General features: G+C 41.7%; 2 protein-coding genes across 2 annotated transcripts in view; one reads left to right on the top strand and one right to left on the bottom strand.

Annotated features, from left to right (window-relative positions):
* Positions 1–4,451, bottom strand: part of mtrex (Mtr4 exosome RNA helicase) — an 18,590-nt gene extending 14,139 nt beyond the window's left edge. Inside the window, exons 1-11 of the mRNA XM_075456601.1 lie at positions 4,258–4,451; positions 3,808–3,948; positions 2,755–2,821; positions 2,569–2,631; positions 2,302–2,414; positions 1,884–2,058; positions 1,658–1,748; positions 1,300–1,424; positions 1,025–1,123; positions 733–850; positions 515–646 (exon numbers count right to left, since the gene is read on the bottom strand). Coding sequence (XP_075312716.1) covers positions 515–646; positions 733–850; positions 1,025–1,123; positions 1,300–1,424; positions 1,658–1,748; positions 1,884–2,058; positions 2,302–2,414; positions 2,569–2,631; positions 2,755–2,821; positions 3,808–3,948; positions 4,258–4,358 — 1,225 coding nt within the window. The 5' untranslated portion in view covers positions 4,359–4,451. The remainder of the gene's footprint in view (positions 1–514; positions 647–732; positions 851–1,024; positions 1,124–1,299; positions 1,425–1,657; positions 1,749–1,883; positions 2,059–2,301; positions 2,415–2,568; positions 2,632–2,754; positions 2,822–3,807; positions 3,949–4,257) is intronic.
* Positions 4,419–21,129, top strand: dhx29 (DEAH (Asp-Glu-Ala-His) box polypeptide 29). Its single transcript, XM_075456600.1, has 28 exons — positions 4,419–4,714; positions 5,166–5,239; positions 5,340–5,453; positions 5,555–5,684; positions 5,771–5,910; positions 6,000–6,146; positions 7,042–7,168; positions 7,338–7,496; positions 8,221–8,389; positions 8,591–8,711; positions 8,850–9,245; positions 9,328–9,594; positions 9,725–9,868; positions 9,973–10,149; positions 10,255–10,395; positions 12,898–13,042; positions 13,164–13,284; positions 13,408–13,492; positions 13,573–13,661; positions 15,430–15,558; positions 15,930–16,005; positions 16,082–16,306; positions 16,416–16,552; positions 18,483–18,573; positions 18,667–18,969; positions 19,057–19,188; positions 19,580–19,676; positions 19,940–21,129. The coding sequence occupies exons 1-28, from the start codon at positions 4,549–4,551 to the stop codon at positions 19,993–19,995; spliced, it is 4,158 nt and encodes a 1,385-aa protein (XP_075312715.1). The 5' UTR covers positions 4,419–4,548; the 3' UTR covers positions 19,996–21,129.
* The last annotated feature ends 87 nt before the right edge of the window (positions 21,130–21,216 follow it).

Below are 21,216 nucleotides of genomic sequence, written 5' to 3' on the forward strand. Positions count from 1 at the left end.
CCACGTAAAACAACAACTTGCACACTGCAGAAACGTCACACCACTTTATAAACCATCCGACAATAAAGTCACAAGCCTTACCATCAAAACCATATGCATGGTTCTCACATTACTGGCATGGGGACGTTACAAAACAACTTTATAAACAGCATGTAACTCACCGGCTGGTTGTATGCTTGCGCATGTGAAAGCCCAAAAGAGTCGATGGACGATAATCCCATATACAAAACAATTATCTTCTCTAGAAAAACTGCATTCAAGTATTTAAAACAGTCTAAATTATTACTCATGTTGCTGTTCTCAACGTGTCATCACATTTTCATGTCATTCGAACTAATTAGACCTTTTCAAAAACATGTAAACACGTTAGTCTGACCAAAAAGGGGTTTGAGTGGCTGGCATTGTGCTATGTGTAAGCGTGTCAAAGACTGGAGATATCCAACTAAATAACTTAACCTAATAAAAGGTAGAGAAAAAGTGAAAATGTAAACGGAATCACCACGAATGCACATACCACCATTGAAGTCCAGTTTGGCCACCTGCAGGGCGTAGGCCTCACACTCCTTCTTACTGAAGCTGAAAATGATGACTGGCTGAAAGTTCCTCTCCATGATCATCTTCACTATCTTGAAGACACTAGATGGCCCTAACAGGAGTATATAAACACAAGTTATGAGGCGTGTTACTTTTTTTTTTAAAAGGGATTTAAAGCTTTTTACTTTAAATACAGACCTCTAGTGCCTCCTTTTCGCCTTGGGTCCCACTTGCCACCTCCACTGCTGCCCCCAGAATCCCCAATATCTCTCAGCACCTGCATGGCTGTGTTGAAATTGTCTTCTCTGAAGTCCCCCTGAGGGACAGCACACACACACATATATGTATATATAGATATATATCAATATATATATAGATGTCAAATTCTACGTAAAGACTACTTAAAGATGTATTCACATTCATTGGCCTAATGAGACCACAAAAATAAACTGATGACAGAATTTTCATCGTAATTTACTTATGTCCTTACATTCTCATCAACCACAAGGTGGAGTCCATCACCCCCTGCTGGAAAGACGTAGTGTTGCAGAGGAGTGGGGCGGTACTCCGTGTAGACCACATGGCATGGCTGAAGGAACATTAGACAAACTTGATTAAAATGCAAATTAAATAGAAAAACTAAAAGAAGCATTAGGCTGACTTCCTAATACTGGAAGCTGGAAAGCTGACGCCTCTTCAGTTCACATACATAAGGACAGACGAAGTAAGCATTCCTAATAAATATAAGCCCTGACAGTTTCCCACCTGCTTGTGTAAGTGGCAGATCCACTCAGCGAACTGTTTGGCATTGGGGATGGTGGCAGACAGAAATACATAATGCACATTGTCAGGAAGAAGGATGATTGTCTCCTCCCAAACCACACCACGCTCTGAAATACACAGAAAGCAGAAGCTCGATTGCCAACATTGGGCCAAATGCAAGAACATTTCCAACACCGTATAGTTAACCTGTTGTTTAGCTCTGCACACGCATTTGTTCAATCTCCAAAAAATAAAAAAAAGTGTTTATTTGAGTGATTCTTGCATGAGGCTGAACATGAATTACTCAACAGCTTGTCTTTACCATTCCTTTTTTTCCTTTTTTCTAAAGTATCATACACACCTGCATCTCTCATGTAATGGATCTCATCAAAGACGACCCACGCTACTTCCCTCATGATCTCAGAGCCCCGGTACAGCATGCTCCTCAGGATCTAGGAGAGAAAGTAAGTTTGTCATGTCAAACCAAAGTCACACTGCAACACACTTCTTTGAGACCACCTTCTAGCAAAGGTGAGATTTGACATCTGCGATTATGCCTCCAGTCCAGACAAAAAAGTGATTCCAACCTCCGTTGTCATGACGAGGCAGGAGGCAGTGGGGTTGATGGTGACGTCACCAGTCATGAGTCCCACATCCTGGAACTCTTCATACATCTCTCTGTACTTCTGGTTGGAGAGGGCCTTGATGGGACTGGTGAAGATGACCCTCTGCTTCTCTCTGAGAGCGAGCGCAATGGCATATCTACACGAGGAGTTCAACAGTTTAAATCTGTTAGCACTATAATCAATTAAGTGAAACCACATCAGACAGATTAAATAATTCCACGATTCAACTAAATAATTGCAATTGCTGTCCCCCTGTACCTCAGATTTATGTTTTTGACAAGATGAAAAGCGCACTCCCAATTCAACTCTGGAGCTTAAGGTGCTTAGTATCTTGGTAAAAGTGAGTTCTTAAACAGTACTCTGCACTGATTATACTCACTCAGCACAAACAGTCTTGCCAGCAGAGGTGTGTGCAGACACTAGCACAGACTGGTTGTTGTCGATACATAAGATGGCCTCACGCTGGAAAGGATCGAGTATAAAAGGGTACTCCTGCAACACAATTAAGACGTATGACCGAAAAGGACAAAAAAAAAAAGATAAATGTGAAAAACACAATTCAATAATCTCCCCAGGAATTAACAAAGGACGCCGTTTTACAGGTGAGATTAGGTCCACATACTGTACTCGAGACATTGCGTTATACCTTAGCTGCTTTTCCCACTCTTGGTTTCAGGGGGTTATATTCTTCATCAGAGGGTAGTGCAACCTGTTGGGTGAGGACACAATTTTTGACAATTAAAGGTTTGGACATTTCAAATCATAGAAATCAGACAGATGACATATTTAAGAAAGAAAATTGATGCAGAAAACACAAGTTTGTATAACTCACCTCATGTGAGCATCCTTCCACTGTTTCCACCTGCTCCACCTTCACTTGAGGCATGAATTCTGCAACACTGAAGTAAACAAAGGAAAATGTAATTCTACAACACAATCTGTAGTATCTCACATGTTAGTTCACAAGCCAACACTCATTCATTCAAATTCACATTACTAGAACTTATTGAAAGCAGACATGTAAAGGTTGAGAACCTGTTGTTTTTTTTTTTAAACATAATTCCAGCCAAAACAATACATGATATTGAGGGCATAGAGAGTCTCACCATGAGAAAGACCTCTCGAACAATACACTATTTAAAAACATCACAAACCACAGCCCCCCGCTCCCCAATATGAACAAACACTGAATGTTAATAAAGGTGAACCATCACGAGGTTAAGATTGGTTATATCAAACTTTGTGATCACCATGTGGGGTAAAGAGCACACAGATCCTTCACACTTGATGACCATTTCTTTCCTTCTGAACATTTCTTCAGACAAAACAAGACTGCAATCAGTGATGTAACTGTGAGCTGTGAGAAACTATAATAATAGCCCAAGAGAGTATACAAGTATTAACAGCCAACTATAACAGCAAATGAAGAAGCAGTTTTAACTGCACTGTGTACTGAAGAATGCTTAGGACTGTCTTCTTCTGTGAATTGGATTGGCCCTTTATCTTATGCCAGGTTTAGTTTTTAGATTTGTGGTAGTGCATTTGACTCCCACCTTCTTGTCAAACAACCAAGAAATAGTCTCCTGCAAGTTTGTCATCTCCACTTTCATTTGGCTCAAAATCAAAATGTGTCCAACGTGATGACTGGATGAATAATAACATGTATGACGTATAATAACAACACCTGTGATAGGTCTCTTGAAACTGAAGCTCTAAAATAAATATGGTTTAAAGATGTACAGCATTTTCCTTTGAAAGGAGGTGATACAGCAGCATAAAATGGAAATTAATTTAAACTGTTTTTGCTCATTAAACTTGTAAGTGTGCTGCGTATCATCAGGTGTCGTTTGCATTATGCACTTCAAAAATCTGTAACTTCTCTTACTTTAGGTCATTAGCCGAGACTGTCTCATGTCGAGGTTTCTTCCCAAATACCACCTCCTCCCCGCCGTCACCGTCAGCCTCTCTCTTGACCCGAACAGACGGACCTGCATCCTTGTCAGTGCCGTTTTTACCTGCGGATTTCCTGTAAAACAGATAAACACGTTGGGAGTTGAGATAAAAACGTAGTGTAATTCACACGGTTAAAAACTGCACAGTCTTGCTGAAAGGGTCTTATAATCTTAGTATAGTGCAACAAAGATAACATTTAACACGTATAAGCACAACTGGACACTTTATTCGTGTTTAATTTGAGGAGCCAAACAGCTAGCTTATTGACCGGTTTGGACAGTTTCTCGCTTGCTGGAGGACGCGTGGGGCTACGTTTACACTTCCTAGACAAGATAACCAGCTAATTTCACATAGAAGAATTTGCTTCACAAAATTCACTTACCCTGTTTCTGTAGCCACACCTGTGGGTATCTTTTTGCTGACAGAACTTTGTTGTTCATCGTCAAACACGCTGAACAATCCGTCTCCAAAAGGGTCTGCCATGTTTGTTAGGGGCAAATTTCCCACAATACAGCACGAGGTTGTGTCGACAGTTCCGCTACGGAAGCCGTTTGGTCCATAAGTAGAAGAAACACGTCTCAGCAGGGTCGTTACTCGTCTATTCAAACCTTCTCTGATGTCTTTCAACCTATTTTACTAGTAGGAGTCACAGCCAGCTAAGGGTTTCGATCTAATGGGTGGAAAGAAGAAGAAATCGGCAGCTCAAGCTGCTCCGGTAGTCACGGCAGCAGCGGGCAGGAGTGGTGCCGCTGCAGCAGGGACCGGTGCGGCGGAGGAATCGAAGAAACAGGCAGCCAGCAACAAACCGACCAAACCAGCCAAAGAGAGCAAGTCTAAAGGTGATAACATCTGACAACGCTGAAGTGTCATGTCACTCATGTTTCTTTTCATGGTATTTCGTGTCAAAGACTGAAGAATACTTCTGTACGTCTGACGTCTCAGTTGTTAAAAAAACCTCCTATGGAATTCACATGGCCTTTTCCAGTCTGTTGTTGGGAGGCCGGCATTATGCTTTGGCATTAGTATATTTACTTTCTGATGATCCCTGCTAGAACATGTCCATTTGTTGTCTTTTTTGTACTTCCTCACATTTCCCATAAGGAAGCTTTACAGATTTTTTTAAACATCATTTAGTATCGTCCTTGATATTTGTGTGAGTTGAACATTATCCAGACAAGCTGATTAGACAGTGTTTGTTCTCAAATCTGTGTAAGAGAAGGTGATAACTGGACTTAGATGAAGAGTAGCCCAGCAGTGACAAGGTGTATGTTTCTGTTTGTCCACCCACAGCTCCAAAGACCTACAGTCTTACTAATACAGCCCAGGTGGACACAGGTGGGGTTTCAGACAAGTCAATTCTTAAAGTAAGTCTAGTATATCTGTGTCTGATAAACGTTGTTCATTTTCAAATGTGTTCACACTGAAAAATGCAGATAACCGATTATATTTAACCTGTGAAAAAAGGTGTATATCCAAGCTGACCTGGAGAGGAAGATCATCAAGCTGATCAATGACTTCAGACAGGAAAATGGAGACAAAGGGCCCATATCAGGCAGACTTACAAGCAAGAAATTGTTGGTAAAAACAAAACTATCCCTCTGACACTTTTTTTTTTTTTTTTTTTTTAATGCATATACAGATTTGGTGTTTAGATTAATTCTATTCTCATGTGCTTGCAGGACCTGTACACAGCTCTGGAGAAGTTCAACTTCAAGAGAGAACACATCGAAGAAGCAATGAAGAGTAGTGTCTTGTATGGAGGCGATCTCCACTCTGCTCTCGACTGGCTTTGTCTCAACCTTCAAGATGGTAATAGACCATCGGTAGTCATTCGAGCAAAACTTCTGAAAGAATTCCTGTACCTGAGTCTCTGTATCTGCTATCTATTTAACCAGAGGAGCTGCCAGATGGTTTCAGCCAGCAGCTGCAGGAGGAGAGCCAAAAGAGTCGGCCTAAATTTCAGCCTCCTCCCCTGCCGAAGCCTGCAGCTCAGAGCCCCAAAGTGCCCGACAACACCCCCAAAGAGACCACCAAGGTTTGTGTGTTGAGTTCACTTTGGGACGAGTTGGCGAGGCGAGATGTGTTCCGTAACGAAGCTTTAAGTTTGTGTGTGGTGTCTGTCAGGTCACAGAGAAGGATGAGGCTGCAAGCATGAAGGATTGGATCTTAAGGTACGCTGAGCAAAGCAGTGAGGATGAAGAGGAGGAGGAGGAGGAAGAAGAAGGAGGGAAGAAGACACGCAATGCTGAACTGGATGAAAAGTTTGATCCAGTAAGTAGACTTAAAGTAATTTAACTCCTGTTTGGGGGACAGTTGTTTATCAGCTCTGAGATTAGAGTTGCTTTTTTTGGCTTTTGTTGAAATAATGTGTTATTAAATGGTGAGCTTTTGTCCCCCAGTCTTCACCGTAAGCTAAACGGAGCTAACACACGAATTGCTGCTGCCTAATGAATAACGCAGTCATGGGAAATGTACTGTCCTTGACATATAAGTGAAAAGGTATCTCAAAGTCTCCTCAATGAGTTATTCTTTATTTGCTTTGCACTTTACTTTTTGTGATTTACGTACTGAGTTCAAAAGTTAAATTGAAATCAACATCAAATCCAAAACCTCCCAGCTCCCACCATCATCCTACCTCATCACCAGCCCGTGGAAATGCTGCCATATTTAGATCTAATAAATCTGTGGAATGAGGAGACACTAGAGGCAGAAAAGATGAATAGAGGCCTCGACTATTTCAAATGCTGCACTTCAGTCGAGTTATACCTAAACAGAAAGCTAATTCATACACGTATCACACCTATCACTATCTTAACTAGAGCCTCTTCTGTACTGGGAATAGTGAGGTCAGAATGGTACTTTTAAAGATGTTAAGGAAGTGTAAAAAGATTTAACAAATTTCACTGCAAGTTTGACTTGATTTATCCAGCCTGCAGCCCAGCAACATCCAGTCGTGTTTTACGGTGCAACTCGTGAGCAACTAATGCTCTAATCTTCTGTAATAAACTGATACTGAACAAAAGCATATTTTTCCATGTTTATGCACAGCCCGGCATTATGGCATCATTTTCTCCCACATGAAACAGTTACGACTGCTCAGTCCTACAATGATGAATGTCTATAGTTGCCCTCAAATAAACCGAATTATCTTTTTCTTTTTTCGTAGAATGACAGATATTTGATCCTTACTGCTCAACTGTATGACGCTAAAGAAATGGCAGCTGTTGCTAAGACCAAAGGAGACAAGGCGGGTCAGAGGATGGCGCAGGACAGAATACGTATCATACAGCAAGGTGAGCGTGACTTTTGATTCATATTCGTCAAATGTGCTTCCCTTTACTTTTCTTTTGATTTTTGCAAAATTTCAGCAGCCAGCCCTTACAACAGCATTACATTTAAACCGAACAAAATTAAAGGAAGTTTCAAGAGAGTTCTGAAAGCAACAGTGTTTTTTCTTCACAGAAATGAAACAACTGGAATCTCACCCCGTATTCAATCCAGCCCTAAAAGTGGTGGATGCACCTCAGAAGGCAAAGAAGACGCTTCCTGTAAGTGAGGACAAAGGAGACCTCAGCTTCCATTTGTTTGAACAAGCAGAGAAGGAGCCTCCAACAGAGAAAGGTACATCTGACACCTTCTCAGCAAAGGGACATTCATTAATCTACTGCAAGTTCAAAGAAACTGTCGCCTTCGGTTCTAACAATATGGTTCAAGTTCTTTATACGTTATGGTACCGCTGTGATACTATGCGCATCAAAAGTCACATCCACGAAACACAGAAATGGCAGCTTATCTACATTATAGGAATGCAGGCATTTCCAGAGCTCCTTTTTGTGCTACTCTGAAATGCTGCTTAAAATGCGCTTTATAGCCTTCCCTCACGTGTTCGGGCCTAATCCATAACATTTCCAGAGTAAATCCAGAGTAAATCCAGAGTAAAAGTGCACATATGGTCCTAGACAACGGAAAAAAAGAATTATTGTGTTCGTCCAGCAAAAATAAGGTTTTTAAAAATGCATGTTAACACGTTAGTCTGACTGAAACTGTACAAAATCGAGCTTCTCAATTCTGGACTAACACACCCTGATAATCAGTTTGGGGAGGGATCATTCCTGCTTGTATGTGCTCAACTAGACTCGTGTGGGCCAATGTGCTCATCTGAGAAAATTAAATGAGAACTATAAACTTAACAACTGTCATGCATCACAAAGGTGTGCAACATTAACGGATCTTATAGCTGGAAAAACCATTTAAGACCCAGCCATGTTTTCCGAACCCTTCGAGGACATCGGAGGCCTCTGTAAGAGTCCGAAATGCTGACCTTTTGTTCCCTTTTTCTTTGCAGTTGTGAAAAAAAATGAGCCCAAGGACATTCGTAACTTTGACTACACAGCTCGCAGCTGGACAGGAAAGTCTCCCAAGCAGTTCCTCATCGACTGGGTCCGAAAGAACATTCCTAAAAGTCCACCGCCGGCTTTTCACAAGGTTCCTGCTGGTAGATACTGGAGATCCAAGTGAGTGTGTATGTCTGGTCCCCATCTATGAAGACATAGAGGTACATTTGTAAGTTTAAAAAAAAAAAAAGATAGTTTTTACATCGTAAAATTCCACTTTGACTGCTGATATTAGCATCGATAGATTGTAGGGATACTTGAGAGTCATGTAAGTACAGTTAGATGTTTGTTTTATTCCCATGATGTTTTTGTATGCATTAGGGTGCGTGTTCAGAGAGCAGATGATGTCCTGGAAGTTTGTCCAACCATACTTACTGAGGACAGCATGCAGGCTCAGCATCTGGCTGCCACACAGGCACTGTACATCCTAGTTAAAGGACAGGTGATATCTTTCAGCAAGTCCAGAATGCAATGGTTTTGTCTTTTGATGTCACATTTTTTCTGTGAATTTTTTGGCTTCATCCGTCTTTCTGCCTGCAGTGAATTATTTTTCTTTTTTTTTCTCCTCTCATTCTGTCAGTCAGTGCATCAGCTCCTTCCTCCAACCTACAGAGATGTGTGGCTGGAGTGGAGGGACAGCGAGCAGCAGCAGCAGGAAGAGAGCCGCACCGCTGCCAATAAACCTCGAGACCAGTTCATCTCCCGACTCCTGACCAGACTCAAACAGCAGCAGCAGAACCAGAGTCAAGAGCAACAGCATTCATCCCAAAGCCAGCCGGAGCTGAGCAGTGCTGACAAAGAGGAGCCTGAAGAATCCTGGGAGAACTTGGCTGGTCTTGATATTGGAGAAAGAGGAGAAGATGCGAAAGACAAGAGTGAGATAAGCGGAGGGAGGAGAGAAGGAGCAGCAGCACTTGAGGCGGCCAGAGAGCTCCTACTAAAGCTGAAAAAGTCTCCTCTCGCCCAAAAACTGAAGGTAAATACACCCGAACTTTTCTACATTGGTCATTTTCACACGACATAAATCCATGTAATTCAACGAGTGTCCGACCTCCAAGGCAGAGCGAGAGCAGCTTCCAGTCTTTCAACACCGGCACCGAGTCCTGGAGGCTCTTCAGCGCCACCCTGTGGTGGTAGTGGCTGGTGAGACGGGCAGTGGCAAGAGCACTCAGATCCCTCAGTTCCTCCTGGAAGAGCTGTTGACTGGGGGCAAAGCTGCTCAGTCCTGCAACATCGTGGTGACTCAGCCGCGCAGGATATCAGCCATGAGCCTGGCCAGCAGAGTCAGCCAGGAGCTGGGCTGCGAGGACGGACCAGGATCCAAGGTGACTTTACATTTTCTGCATGTTCGGGCCTGCGGGGTTAAACACTTTGATCTCTTTTATGCGTGTCGGTGTAGGCAGATCAGTTGCACTGTTAACCACTTTAATGGCTATTGTTTCTTGTTGAATTCAGTCATCGCTGTGCGGGTATCAGATCCGGATGGAAAATCAGTCCGGGGAGTGGACCCGCCTGTTGTACTGCACAACTGGAGTTCTGCTCAGAAAGCTCCAACATGACAGACACCTCAGCTCGCTGACGCACATCATAGTGGATGAGGTACTAGCAGATCCTCATTAAACACGCTGTTCGATTATTATCTTTTCTACCTTCAGGCTAGAATATTAAACTCCGTCCCTGTCACTTTGCCTCCATTCTCTCAGGTCCATGAGCGCAGCGTCCAGTCAGACTTCCTGCTAACCATCCTGAAAGATGTGGTGATGAGGAGGTCCGACCTGCAACTGATCCTCATGAGTGCCACAGTGGACTGTGGCAAGTTCTCCAACTACTTCAACCGCTGCCCTGTGATCAGCATTCCAGGCAGGACGTTTCCAGTGGAGGTAAGAGTAGTAGTTTGTTGTACACGGAATGTAATCCGTCTCACTTTAAATGGTTTTTAAAGTGGACATTTTTTTTTTTTCAAGCCTCTGTGGTTTTGTTTATAGGTGTATCATTTAGAGGACATAGTGGAGCAGACAGGTTACATCCTGGAGAAGGACTCGGAGTACTGCCAGAAAATTCTAGAAGAAGAAGAGGAAGTTTCCGTCTCTGTCACACAGAAAGGTGGCAAAACAACGCAGCACCAGGTAATGTTGGCTCTCTTTTAGTAGTTCTATGTCTGCTGGTAACACAGGCCTGTACTGTGAAGCATGTTCAGCATACTCAGTGTATCTCTGTGTTATCTGGATCTGGTAAACTCCAGTGATTGAAATCGCACTGAGAGGTGTCACATGGATAGTAACTCAACCCAGGTTTCCCAACTCTGATCGTGTAAAATGGGGCTTTGTTGACATCAGATGACCAGATACAAACATGATCAGCTCTTGAGAGGAAGATTTGTTAACAGAGGAACAAATTCATTTGAAGTAATGTTTAAAATATGTACTAAGTTTTTTTTTTTTTGTTTGTTTAAATGTATTCACATTGTTTATGTGTAAGTTGATAGTTAAAGGATAAGACCGGTTTTTTGACATTGGGCCCTTGATTTCACATTATAACATGATGTTCTACTCACCCCTGCTTGTTGTTGGTCATTTGGAGCTGTTCCGAAGATATTCGCGAGGCGTCCGGCTGCTCTCTTGAGATATTCGGCCATGAAACGGTTTCCTATGGGCAAGCTTATACAGGTACAAACTATGCTGTTTATAATTTATTAATTACTCTACACCAGCACTGATAACGTGGAGGTGCGTCGCTTACTTAAAAAAATCCGGGTTACTAATTTTGAATTTTAGCCGAATGAATAAATAGGCAGCAGGTCTGTGGGCTGCCTGTGGCAGTAGCACGACGATGACGTCAGTAACACCCACTTTACGACAAAAAAATCAAAATTACAATAACCCGGATTTTTTTAAGTAAGCGACGCACCTCCACGTTATCAGTGCTAGTGTAGAGTAATTAATAAATTATAAACAGCATAGTTTGTGCCTGTATGAGCTTGCCCATAGGAAACCGTTTCATGGCCGAATATCTCAAGAGAGCAGCCAGACGCCTCGCGAATATCTTCGGAACAGCTCCAAATGACAAACAACAAGCAGGGGTGAGTAGAACATCATGCTATAATGTGAAATCAAGGGCCCAATGTCAAAAAACCGGTCTTATCCTTTAAGGAAACAAACAGATCTGACTGGTTCTGACCAAATAGCATGATTTTTTTTTATTTTATTCTTGTTCATCTTATATTTCGTTAATGTCCATTACCGCGTATGATAGTAAGAAATGCAGTTAAAGTGAACTGGATTATTATTGGATGTAAGTGGAACTATATTTAACTTGTTTGCATTATATTTAAAGTGCCTTGAGATGGCATATGTTGTGAATTGGCGTAATATAAATAAGCAGAATTAAATTAAGTAGTGAACCATCTTTGTGAACGCAGCCTTCTTCATTTTCTTCAAAACTTGTCAGATTCACATTTCTTTTTTGCAGCGTTTTAAAAAAAAAAAAAAGATGCTATAGATTTAATCAGTGAATTGAAACCCATCAAATAAAACCCCTGGATTAAACCTGAATTTATTTCACTCAGCCCTAGATTTTGCCTTTGAGCACAGGCCCATACTTTCTCCTTTTGTTTTTATCTTCGCTGAAGTCAAAGGATGATTGTGACTCAGGTGGTTAGTCTCTGCTCTGCCACTTAGGGTGACCACCTGCTCATAAGCCAAAGGGGGGACAAGGGGTATGTTTATGGGGGACAAGGGGGGACAAGGGGTATGTTTATGGGGGACAAGGGGGGACGCCGCCCCGCCGCCAGACTCTTAGTGGTTTACCCATTTCTAGCACATACTACCTTACATGGTATATCAATTTTTTTTATATATATATATATATATATATATATATATATATATATATATATATATATATATAGTGATTCCTCTGTTATTGGTGATGTAATATATAACAATAATAATGATAACAATATTTTGAACATTCAATGACACACACTACCATCTACACTGCCATTTTCCCCTGTGTTTTTTTTTTTTTTTATCCACAAACCACAATCCACAACTAGTTCTAGCCAAGTATGCCGCGCCAACTGACTGACTGAAGTGCCTAGTGATGAGGCGCGTGAATTGACGTTCATCATCACTGCGAACGTTGAGTCAATTGTCATGGCAACAACAAATATTTGATAACAGCCAGCCTGTCAGATGCGACTGCAAGGGGTGTGTGTGTGCGCGCCTGTGTGGATCTGTTGTAGCTCTACAGTCTGCGGCGACTGTGCTGTTCTGAAATGTCAAGTAACGCTCGTTTCGCTATCTGGGTGGCGCGGGGAAAGTGACAACCCCAGCAAGAATCAATTATGCGGGACAAACTCTGAATTTGCGGGACGGACTATTTTGGCCTCGAACGCTGTACGCGCACGCGCTACGTGGGACGGTTGGTCACCCTACTGCCACTGCATCTGTCCAACGTCCTTTAAATCTTTAGAATATTCTTTATGGCTACTTTAGATGACATGCTCAGTTCCAAATTACACAGTTACTAATGTACTTGAGTGCTTATTGTTTGGTTGATACATGGGCTTCACGTCTGACCTGACTTTGTTTCTGGTGAGTTAGTCTGTGTGGTCCTCATTGTTCCAGGAGTTCATATTGAGGGACTCCTCCTCTGGCTGGGACCTGGGCCCGGACCTCGACCACTTCAGCACCAGGACTCGGCAGGTGCTGCAGTTTATGAACCCTAATAAGATCAACATGGACTTGCTCATGGATCTCGTGGACTACTTAGGTGCGGCACATCAACTGCATTGTCGCGGGCAACACTGTGATCATAGTTTTTTTTTTTTTTTTTTTTTTTTTTGGTCTTGTTGTGTGAATTAAACTTATGTGGTTTTTGTTTTCTCTGCCAGACAAATCCCCTCAATTTGCAGATGCGGTTGGAGCCATTCTCGTCTTCCTTCCCGGTCTGGCTCACATCCAGCAGCTGTACGATCTCATCTCCTCGGACAAGAGGTTCAGGGACAAAAACAGGTGCTATACTACACTTCAAATCAGTATTAAAACAGTTTCGCATCAGGAGAACTTATCAAAACACCTCAGTGATCACTTTTAACTTTACCTGTACCATCTGTCTCTTTTTGTTTTGTCTAAAAGGTACAGGACTGTTGCCCTACATTCAACTCTTTCATCAAAAGACCAGGCTGCTGCCTTCACAGTGCCCCCTACTGGAGTTAGAAAGGTACTTTTGCTTGAACTGAAGTTGTGTTTCTGTATCTCCAATTTAAACTGACCCACGCCATGCACATGTGCCTTTTTTAGATTGTGTTGTCAACCAACATCGCTGAGACTGGTGTTACGATCCCTGACGTTGTGTTTGTGATTGACACTGGGAAGACCAAAGAAAATAAGTAAGCGATTATGAACAATATTGTTAAATTGTCACTTAATTATCTTCTGTTCTTATTGGATCGAATTTGTTGCTTCAGGTGTTGCTTTATCCTTATGTTTGCCAGGTAAATTGATTGAAGAGGGATTTGACTGAATGTCTTCAGGTTTAAGTTTGACCTGTTTGGCATCTTGGTTTGGATACTAAGAAGCAACAAGAACTTGATTTTAGTTTAGTTTTGTGGGTATTTATAAAAAAAGTTATACCCAGTGGTGCCGTCAGATGGCATCATTACTACAGCTGTTACAACTCACCCGGACAATGTTGCAGAGTGAGATTTGTGACAGTTCTTGCTATTTTAGCCGTTTGCTGAGTCAGTCAAATTATAATTCTGAGCTTAAAGTGCAGACTCAGCTTTAATGAAGTTATTTTTACATTTAAATTGAGGAAGTTTGGTGAATTACAGCTCATTACTTTGCATTTAGTCTTTTATGGTATGGTTTTGTTCAAGCTCACTTACAAGTGAGAAACAACGTTCAAGATTCTAAAAAAAGTGTCAGAAGAACGGTTGAAGTTGGAAGTAGGTGTGAAACAGCGGGGTAGAGGTGTTAAGAGACGAGCTGTTGCTGATATGAGGAACTGATGAGGCTCTGTTTACATTAATTCATTTCACCATTTCTTCGTGTCGGCGTCTTGCAAACTATTTACATTTACACACAAAGTTGCTGTCCTCTCAATAAAAGCCTAACTGTTTACTCTGAAACGGGGATCGGCTGATTCGCTAGTCACATGACTAATCAGCCATCACATCACATGATCGCCCTCGCTTTATTATTTATTATGCTTTATTATTTATTCTTTATTATTTATTCTTGACAACAACTTGGTCCTAGAAATTGTCCCACCATGCGCTGCTTCTTCCCGGTCTAACCCAAAAGTGGCGCTCCATGTACGGCTTGCGTTGCTGCAGTGGCTGGGTTCTCATTATAAAAGCTTGTTGAATCTGGTGCCTCCTTGCCACGTATTGTTGTGCGCAGCGTACTACCAGCAGTAGGACATGGAGCAGGCTCCCATGCTGATCGTGGTTGTCCATGATTTCCATATTCTTCTCGATGACACGAATAGAAAGGAAGTGTGTAACTGAAGTGAAGCACGCCTGTTTGTTTTTAGTTTCCCAGCACTCAAGTCACATGACCAACGATACCAGCCTAGCGAATCAGGGAGGAGTACGTCCGCAGTAGCTAGAGCTCAGCACTGCGGATCCTCGTTTCTCGCCGTTTACAACTGCTAAAATCAGCATCATATGCGAATGCTTACGTGGACTCCGGCGTCTTTGAATCCTTCCACCTATGAAGTCGTATTCCAGTATTTTAATGTAAATGGACAGTGCATCCGCGATAGAAACGATATAGAAACAGATTAGTATAAATGGCACCTTATTTACAGGGACTCGCATGTATTTGGATAAAAATAAACCCGACCATAAACAAAATGTTCTTTTATGAGAATCCTTTGCAGTAAAACGACCTTTACAGCAGCTGCCTACAGTTGTTCTTTGTGACTCTTTATTTACATCTTCAGCGAGTTAGATTCTTTTGCAGTATGTTCTCGGTCAGTGTTCATCTGGACTTCAGAGCAGGGTGCGACCAGCTTTGCTGCATTTGGCTGAATCTGCGCAAACAGTTTATCCCCCTGCTCTTCAGAATTGATCAGGCTGCTTGCGTCTTCTGTCATATGATCGAGAAGCACAACGTCAGACAGATGTAAATGTACTCCGCTGTGTTGTTCAGGTACCACGAGAGCAGCCAGATGAGTTCTCTGGTGGAAACATTTGTTTCCAAAGCCAGCGCCCTCCAGAGGCAGGGGAGAGCAGGACGTGTCCGAAACGGCTTCTGCTTCAGACTCTACCCCAAATTCAGGTACGGAGGATATCAGTCCTTGGCTCTCACATTGATGGAAGGGATCAGGAGCATCTTCCTTATAAGTTTGAGATGGGGTAATTGAATAAATGTAATTGAATTGAATGTAAGACTTGTGCTTTCAGAGTGCACCTTTAATTCCCAAATTAGAAATGTGGATGAAATTAAGGCATACTGCAAATGATTTTGAATATTAGACCTCATAAAATATGTCAGATTTCTTTTTTCTATTTCTGTTTAAGAAAAAAAAAAAGACTAAAAACCAAACTCTTTTGACTGTTTTAGGTCATGTTCTGATTTTTTTTTTTTTTTTTTTTTTTTTTTTTTTTTTTTTTTTTTTTTATGCTCTTATTTGACCTGTTTGACCTCAGGTTCGATGCTTTCATGGATTACTCCATTCCAGAGATCTTGCGAGTCCCACTGGAGGAGCTGTGTCTTCACATAATGGTAAAAGGAATCATTCTCTGTCCCTTAGAAACAGAAGATCTCAAAGAAATAACCCAGCTTTTGTCTTCTCTGGTAGAAATGTCAGTACGGCTCCCCGGAAGACTTTCTGAGCCGGGCCCTGGATCCTCCTCTGCCCCAGTCGGTCAGTAACGCCGTCAATCTGCTGAGGAAGATCGGTGCGTGTCACCTCAATGATCACGCTCTCACCCCTCTGGGACACCACTTGGCAAGTCTGCCGGTCAACGTGAAGATCGGCAAGATGCTCATCTATGGAGCCATTCTCGGCTGCTTGGAGCCCATAGTATGTCAACTAAACCCCTTATATATCTTCGAATGATAGCACCATATTTATTTATTTATTTATTCATATTTTTTCTATTTGGGGTTTATTAACAAAAGATTTGTTTCAGGCAACTATCGCGGCAGCTATCACAGAGAAGTCTCCTTTCTCCACACCAATGAACAGAAAAGATGAAGCCAACCTGGCCAAAGCTGCACTGGCATTAGTCAACTCTGATCACCTGACGATATACAATGCATATCTGGGGTATGGACTAGTTTGAACATTTCTTTTTCTTACAGGAAAAAGACTAATAACGTTTGCGGCATCATGTCGACCATCATCTGATAGATTTTCCTTAATGCTGTGAAAAGACGTAGGCTAGGACAATAATGTTGCACTACTGTTATTTTTTTCTACATTCCTATTGATTGATTTGATTATACAGTTCTGTGCTAAATTCTTTCCTCTGTATATTTTCCTAAGAAAATAGGAGATGGGTACAACAGTTTATTGAAACATGTGCAAACATAAATGGAAATACAGTTTGTAAATAACAGCATTTGTACAATTCCAGCGAGCTTGAAGCACATCCCAAAGCTCTTCTTTGGATGTTGGCTGCCTTTTGTCCCGTTCCCTTTAAAAGATGATCCCACACCGCTTCAGTAATGTTGAAGTCTGGGCTTTAGGGAGGATTTATTCCTCCATAAGACCTGTTGCCACTGATTTCAGTCCAGTTCTTGTGTCATTTGACATACCTCAGCTTTTTCTCCCCGTTTGTCCTTTTCAAGAACGGCTTCTTGACAGCCACCCTTCCATGTAGACCTTTTCTCTTGAGGCTTTGGTGAACAGTTGATGCGTCAGCTGAAGGTCCAGATGCATCTCTCAGGAGCTGTGTCGGGTCTCTCGTTGGATTTCTTCCTATTTCTAAAGGACATCACTTACAGATACTGCTCATCTGCTGGAGATGGTTCTTTTAGACCTGCTAATTCTTCTTTTGTCTTTCACTTTTCCAGTTTTCACAAAACTTTTAGGGCGCACTGCACACTAAACTAAGATTTATCAAATCACTAAGTCTTTTGCATTTTCGCTAGGTGCAGCTCAAGTAATGGGAACAAGTTATGTGTCATCACAATGGGTGGCTAGTAACAAAGTGCCTAAAGATACAATTTGATATAGTTTTTTTGTGTAGTTGTCTGTTAGGTGTAGACACAACATTTCTTGAGTTGGGTGTTTTTTAAGACCACTTTAAGATAGATGACAAGATTTCCTGGCTAATTTTTCACAGTAATGTCCATCTTTTTTTTTTTTTTAATAAAAATTCAAACTTTTCTAATGAAGTAGTGTTTTTTTTCATAGGCTTTTGAGCTGTATTTGCATTATTAGACTGGTTTCTCTGTGCAGTGCAGTTGTCTTTTCCTCGGGAATCTCCTTTACATCTTTATCTTTTCTTTCTTTGACTTGAGGACATTCTACTATATACTAATGGAAGAGCATGAAGGGAAATGTATAAAACACACTTTTGGATGATTCAATAACTCCCCCTTAACGAGGTCTGCTGAGACTATTTAGAGCCTTTTCAGATTTGCCGCAGAGATGTTTTTAATGTGGTGACCGAAAGCAATATTTGCTCTCAGTATCCTGCCATCTTAAACATAGTGCTCTGTAATGGAGGGTGAGGAGAATAAGTTTCTCTTGGCCCAGGTTAATCATTCCAAGCGCTGAATTTGGATCTTTCCAAAAGTTCAGCATAGCTTACAGAAGCTGCTCCCTGCTTCTGTAGCACACACTGTTACTCCTGACGGTCACAGCAGCTGGGGAACTTGATTTTTTTATTTTTTTTTTTCTATATCGGCTGCTATGCAAATCTATTATCTACTACTTCCCTCTCATTTATTTCATTTAATAGCAGGACTCATTGTTCTGCTCAGTTGAGCAGCGTCATTGTGAATGATGGCAAAATAATTTATCAGCATTCTGTTGTGAAAAAAAAAAAAAAAAACTTGTCCGTCACGATCTCTATCATGGTTACCACGACGATAGACAAATAATTTTTTGTTGGTTATAATAAGAGGAGAGGAAGGACAAGGCCATTAATCCTGCAGCAGCGCTTGAAAAAACTTCCGTGGTGAATAGAAATGATTGTTTTCATTTTTTTCATTCTTGTGACCTCTTCTCTCATCTTTAACGGTGTTAGGTGGAAAAACTCCCAGAGTGAGGGACTGAGAGGAGAGATGTCCTACTGCAGGAAAAACTTTCTCAATCGAACGGCCCTCATTACAATAGAGGTAACGTGAGGGCTTCCCTTCACGTATTTCTGCTCACGCGTCCAGTCCCTGCTCCTGCTTGATCCCACGCGCCTCTCTCTATCCTCCTTGCAGGATGTGAAGCACGAGCTGATGAAGATGATGGAGCAGGTCGGTTTCTGGTCATCTCGCTCCCCAGCGTCGTCTCGTCTGAAGCAGCAGGTGACATCGCTGTCCAAGCAACAGATCCCCGTCTTGAACGCGGCACTGACGGCAGGGCTGTACGACAACGTGGCCCGGGTCCTGTGCACCCCTTCCGTGGATGTGTTGGAGCGAGTGGCCTGCACAGTGGAGACGCCTCAGGGCAAAGCTCAGGTCCACCCATCATCTGTTAACCGCAGCCTGCAGACGCACGGCTGGCTGCTGTACCAGGAGAAGGTATGCATGACGTGTGTGTCCTATGTGTTGTTTTTTTTTTTTTTTCATCAGTAATATACAGTTAACTTCATAAACGTTCCTCCGTAGGTGAAATACGCCAAGATCTACCTGCGAGACACCACTCTGATATCTCCTTTCCCCATGCTGCTGTTCGGAGGCGACATCGACATTCAGCACAGAGAGAAGCTCATCACTTTAGATGGATGGATCCACTTTCAGGTCAGAGGTCACAGGGTTTGCTCGGGGATTGGTGCAGTTGTTAGTGTAGAAATCTCCCTTTTGTAGGGTAACAGATTGCAAAGTCTTAAATGTTTGCTGAATTTTATCTGCGTTCTTCTTTAGATTATATCATGAATGAAATAATTCTTCATCTGTGAGATGGGAAGATCACATCTGTTCAGTTTTCTCTTCTTTTAACTGCAAAGAAACTGATGTTAAAATACTGCTGTTAGTTTATTAAAGCACTAAACGGTTTAGTCCCCATCATTGAACACAGAGAAGGACCTGGTTTTTTTTATCATAGCTATATCTGAAACAGACTTTCAGAAAACTCTTTTGTTTTTGCGTGTGTCGCTGCTTTTAATTAAAAGCTGCCTTTTCCACCATTAAGGCTCCGGTACGCATCGGTGTGATCTTCAAACATCTGAGAAAACTGATGGATTCTTTGCTTGAAAAGAAGCTGGGCAACCCCAGAATGAATCTTGAAGGTAAACCCAGGCACCACAGTACAACATTGACTGTTTTCTCTTAAAGCTAAATAAAATTAGATCACACATTTCTGCTCACTATCTAGGCAGTCTTGCTGCTGTTTTAGGCTTTTCATAAAATAAATGCTTTGATCTCTTTATTGGATTTGTGGTACAACGCCAGCCATTCCTAAGATCCAGTTTAAGATCAGCAGATTAGGTAAGAACAGATACCGTACTTATAGTCTGCTGTATGTGATTTGTTCCTGTCTGTCTTTATTTAGGTGAAACAACCATCCAGGTGATTCTGGATCTGATCAAGTCAGAGCACACCATGTAGCTTCAAACCGGTTGCCTCTGGACAACTTGCGCACCTCTTCTGACACCATCAGGCCTCAAGCTCTAGTCGTCCCGAAGATCTTCATTATCCGGGACGAACCCCGTACACACACACATGCCATCTTCTGACCAGATTTGGGGGTATATAACATGAGACGGTTACCCAGAATGCTCGACTCACATTGAGGAGGACTGTACAATATGAAATGCAGAAAGACGTGCAGAAATTTGAACAATAGTTCTTTTCCACATTTATTGAAATAGAGCAGTTTTTATTTTAGATGCTTGTTGTATCATGGTTGACCATCAAAATAAAATGTTTATTAACATTTCACTGAAAGAAATGAAAACACATCCTCTTTGGTTTTAGCTTTTGTAAAAGGATTTTTGTTAAGCGGCACATAGCAAAAGTCAGTAGCTCCTATCCATCAGGAGTCCCGCTCTAAGTGCCAGTGATTTAAAATGTATCCGGAGACTGAAAAGGGGAACATGTATTTTTAAGACCTGGTGTCATTATCCTATAATCTAAAAAGTTTTCTAAAAAAAAAAAAGGCTCCAGAAAAAAATACTCTAGATTCCCGTGAGTCTGGCAAGAAAAAATGAGGATCTTTGAGACTTTGAGCCTTTAATAGTAGGAATCTGATGCCAACCATAAAGCATGGAGGTGTAACTGTTATGGCTTGGGATCGCTTCGCCGCATCAGAAACTGAATGGCTTGTGATTGATTTGATACTGTCAAATCGGTGTGAAAGTAAAGAGAGGCCATCAGCCCGGGGAGGACCAGGAAGTGGGCCTTTCAGCACACGAGCCGATTCATTAGGAAATTTATTTGAAAGAAGAATGAAGGGTTATGGAAAGTCGAAGTCCAGATCTGATTTCTGATCTGGTTTAAAACAAGTACAAGACGTTATTACTGCAAACCTGGACAAAACTGGCTTCTGAGGCCAAGGGTTTGTTTACATTTCCAAAAAAATAGATTCTAACTTCAATTTCATTTTTGTGAATAAATGACTGAAAAAATCAATTTTCCTTATGTTTCTGTAAATATTACCCCTAAGAGGACTGAAAAAGGAAACCTTCCATTGTACTGGTGTCAACAAAGGTTTATGCTGTGCGTAAACGGGGTAATTCTGCCAATAACGCTCGGTAAAATGTGGAAAGAAAGGTCTGAAGAAGTGCAGTGAAGGACAATATTTTCAAAAGAAAACCAGCAACCCGATAA

Source organism: Odontesthes bonariensis, chromosome 22 (assembly GCF_027942865.1).
Source record: "Odontesthes bonariensis isolate fOdoBon6 chromosome 22, fOdoBon6.hap1, whole genome shotgun sequence".
NCBI classification, from domain to species: domain Eukaryota; kingdom Metazoa; phylum Chordata; class Actinopteri; order Atheriniformes; family Atherinopsidae; genus Odontesthes; species Odontesthes bonariensis.

Bases quoted from the DNA above. Each gene is read 5' to 3' on its own strand.
- dhx29 (XM_075456600.1), top strand. From the start codon at position 4,549: ATGGGTGGAAAGAAGAAGAAATCGGCAGCTCAAGCTGCTCCGGTAGTC. The intron at 7,497-8,220 runs GTACATCTGACA...TTTTCTTTGCAG, and splicing joins GGAGCCTCCAACAGAGAAAG to TTGTGAAAAAAAATGAGCCC. The intron at 13,662-15,429 runs GTAAGCGATTAT...TGTGTTGTTCAG, and splicing joins GGGAAGACCAAAGAAAATAA to GTACCACGAGAGCAGCCAGA.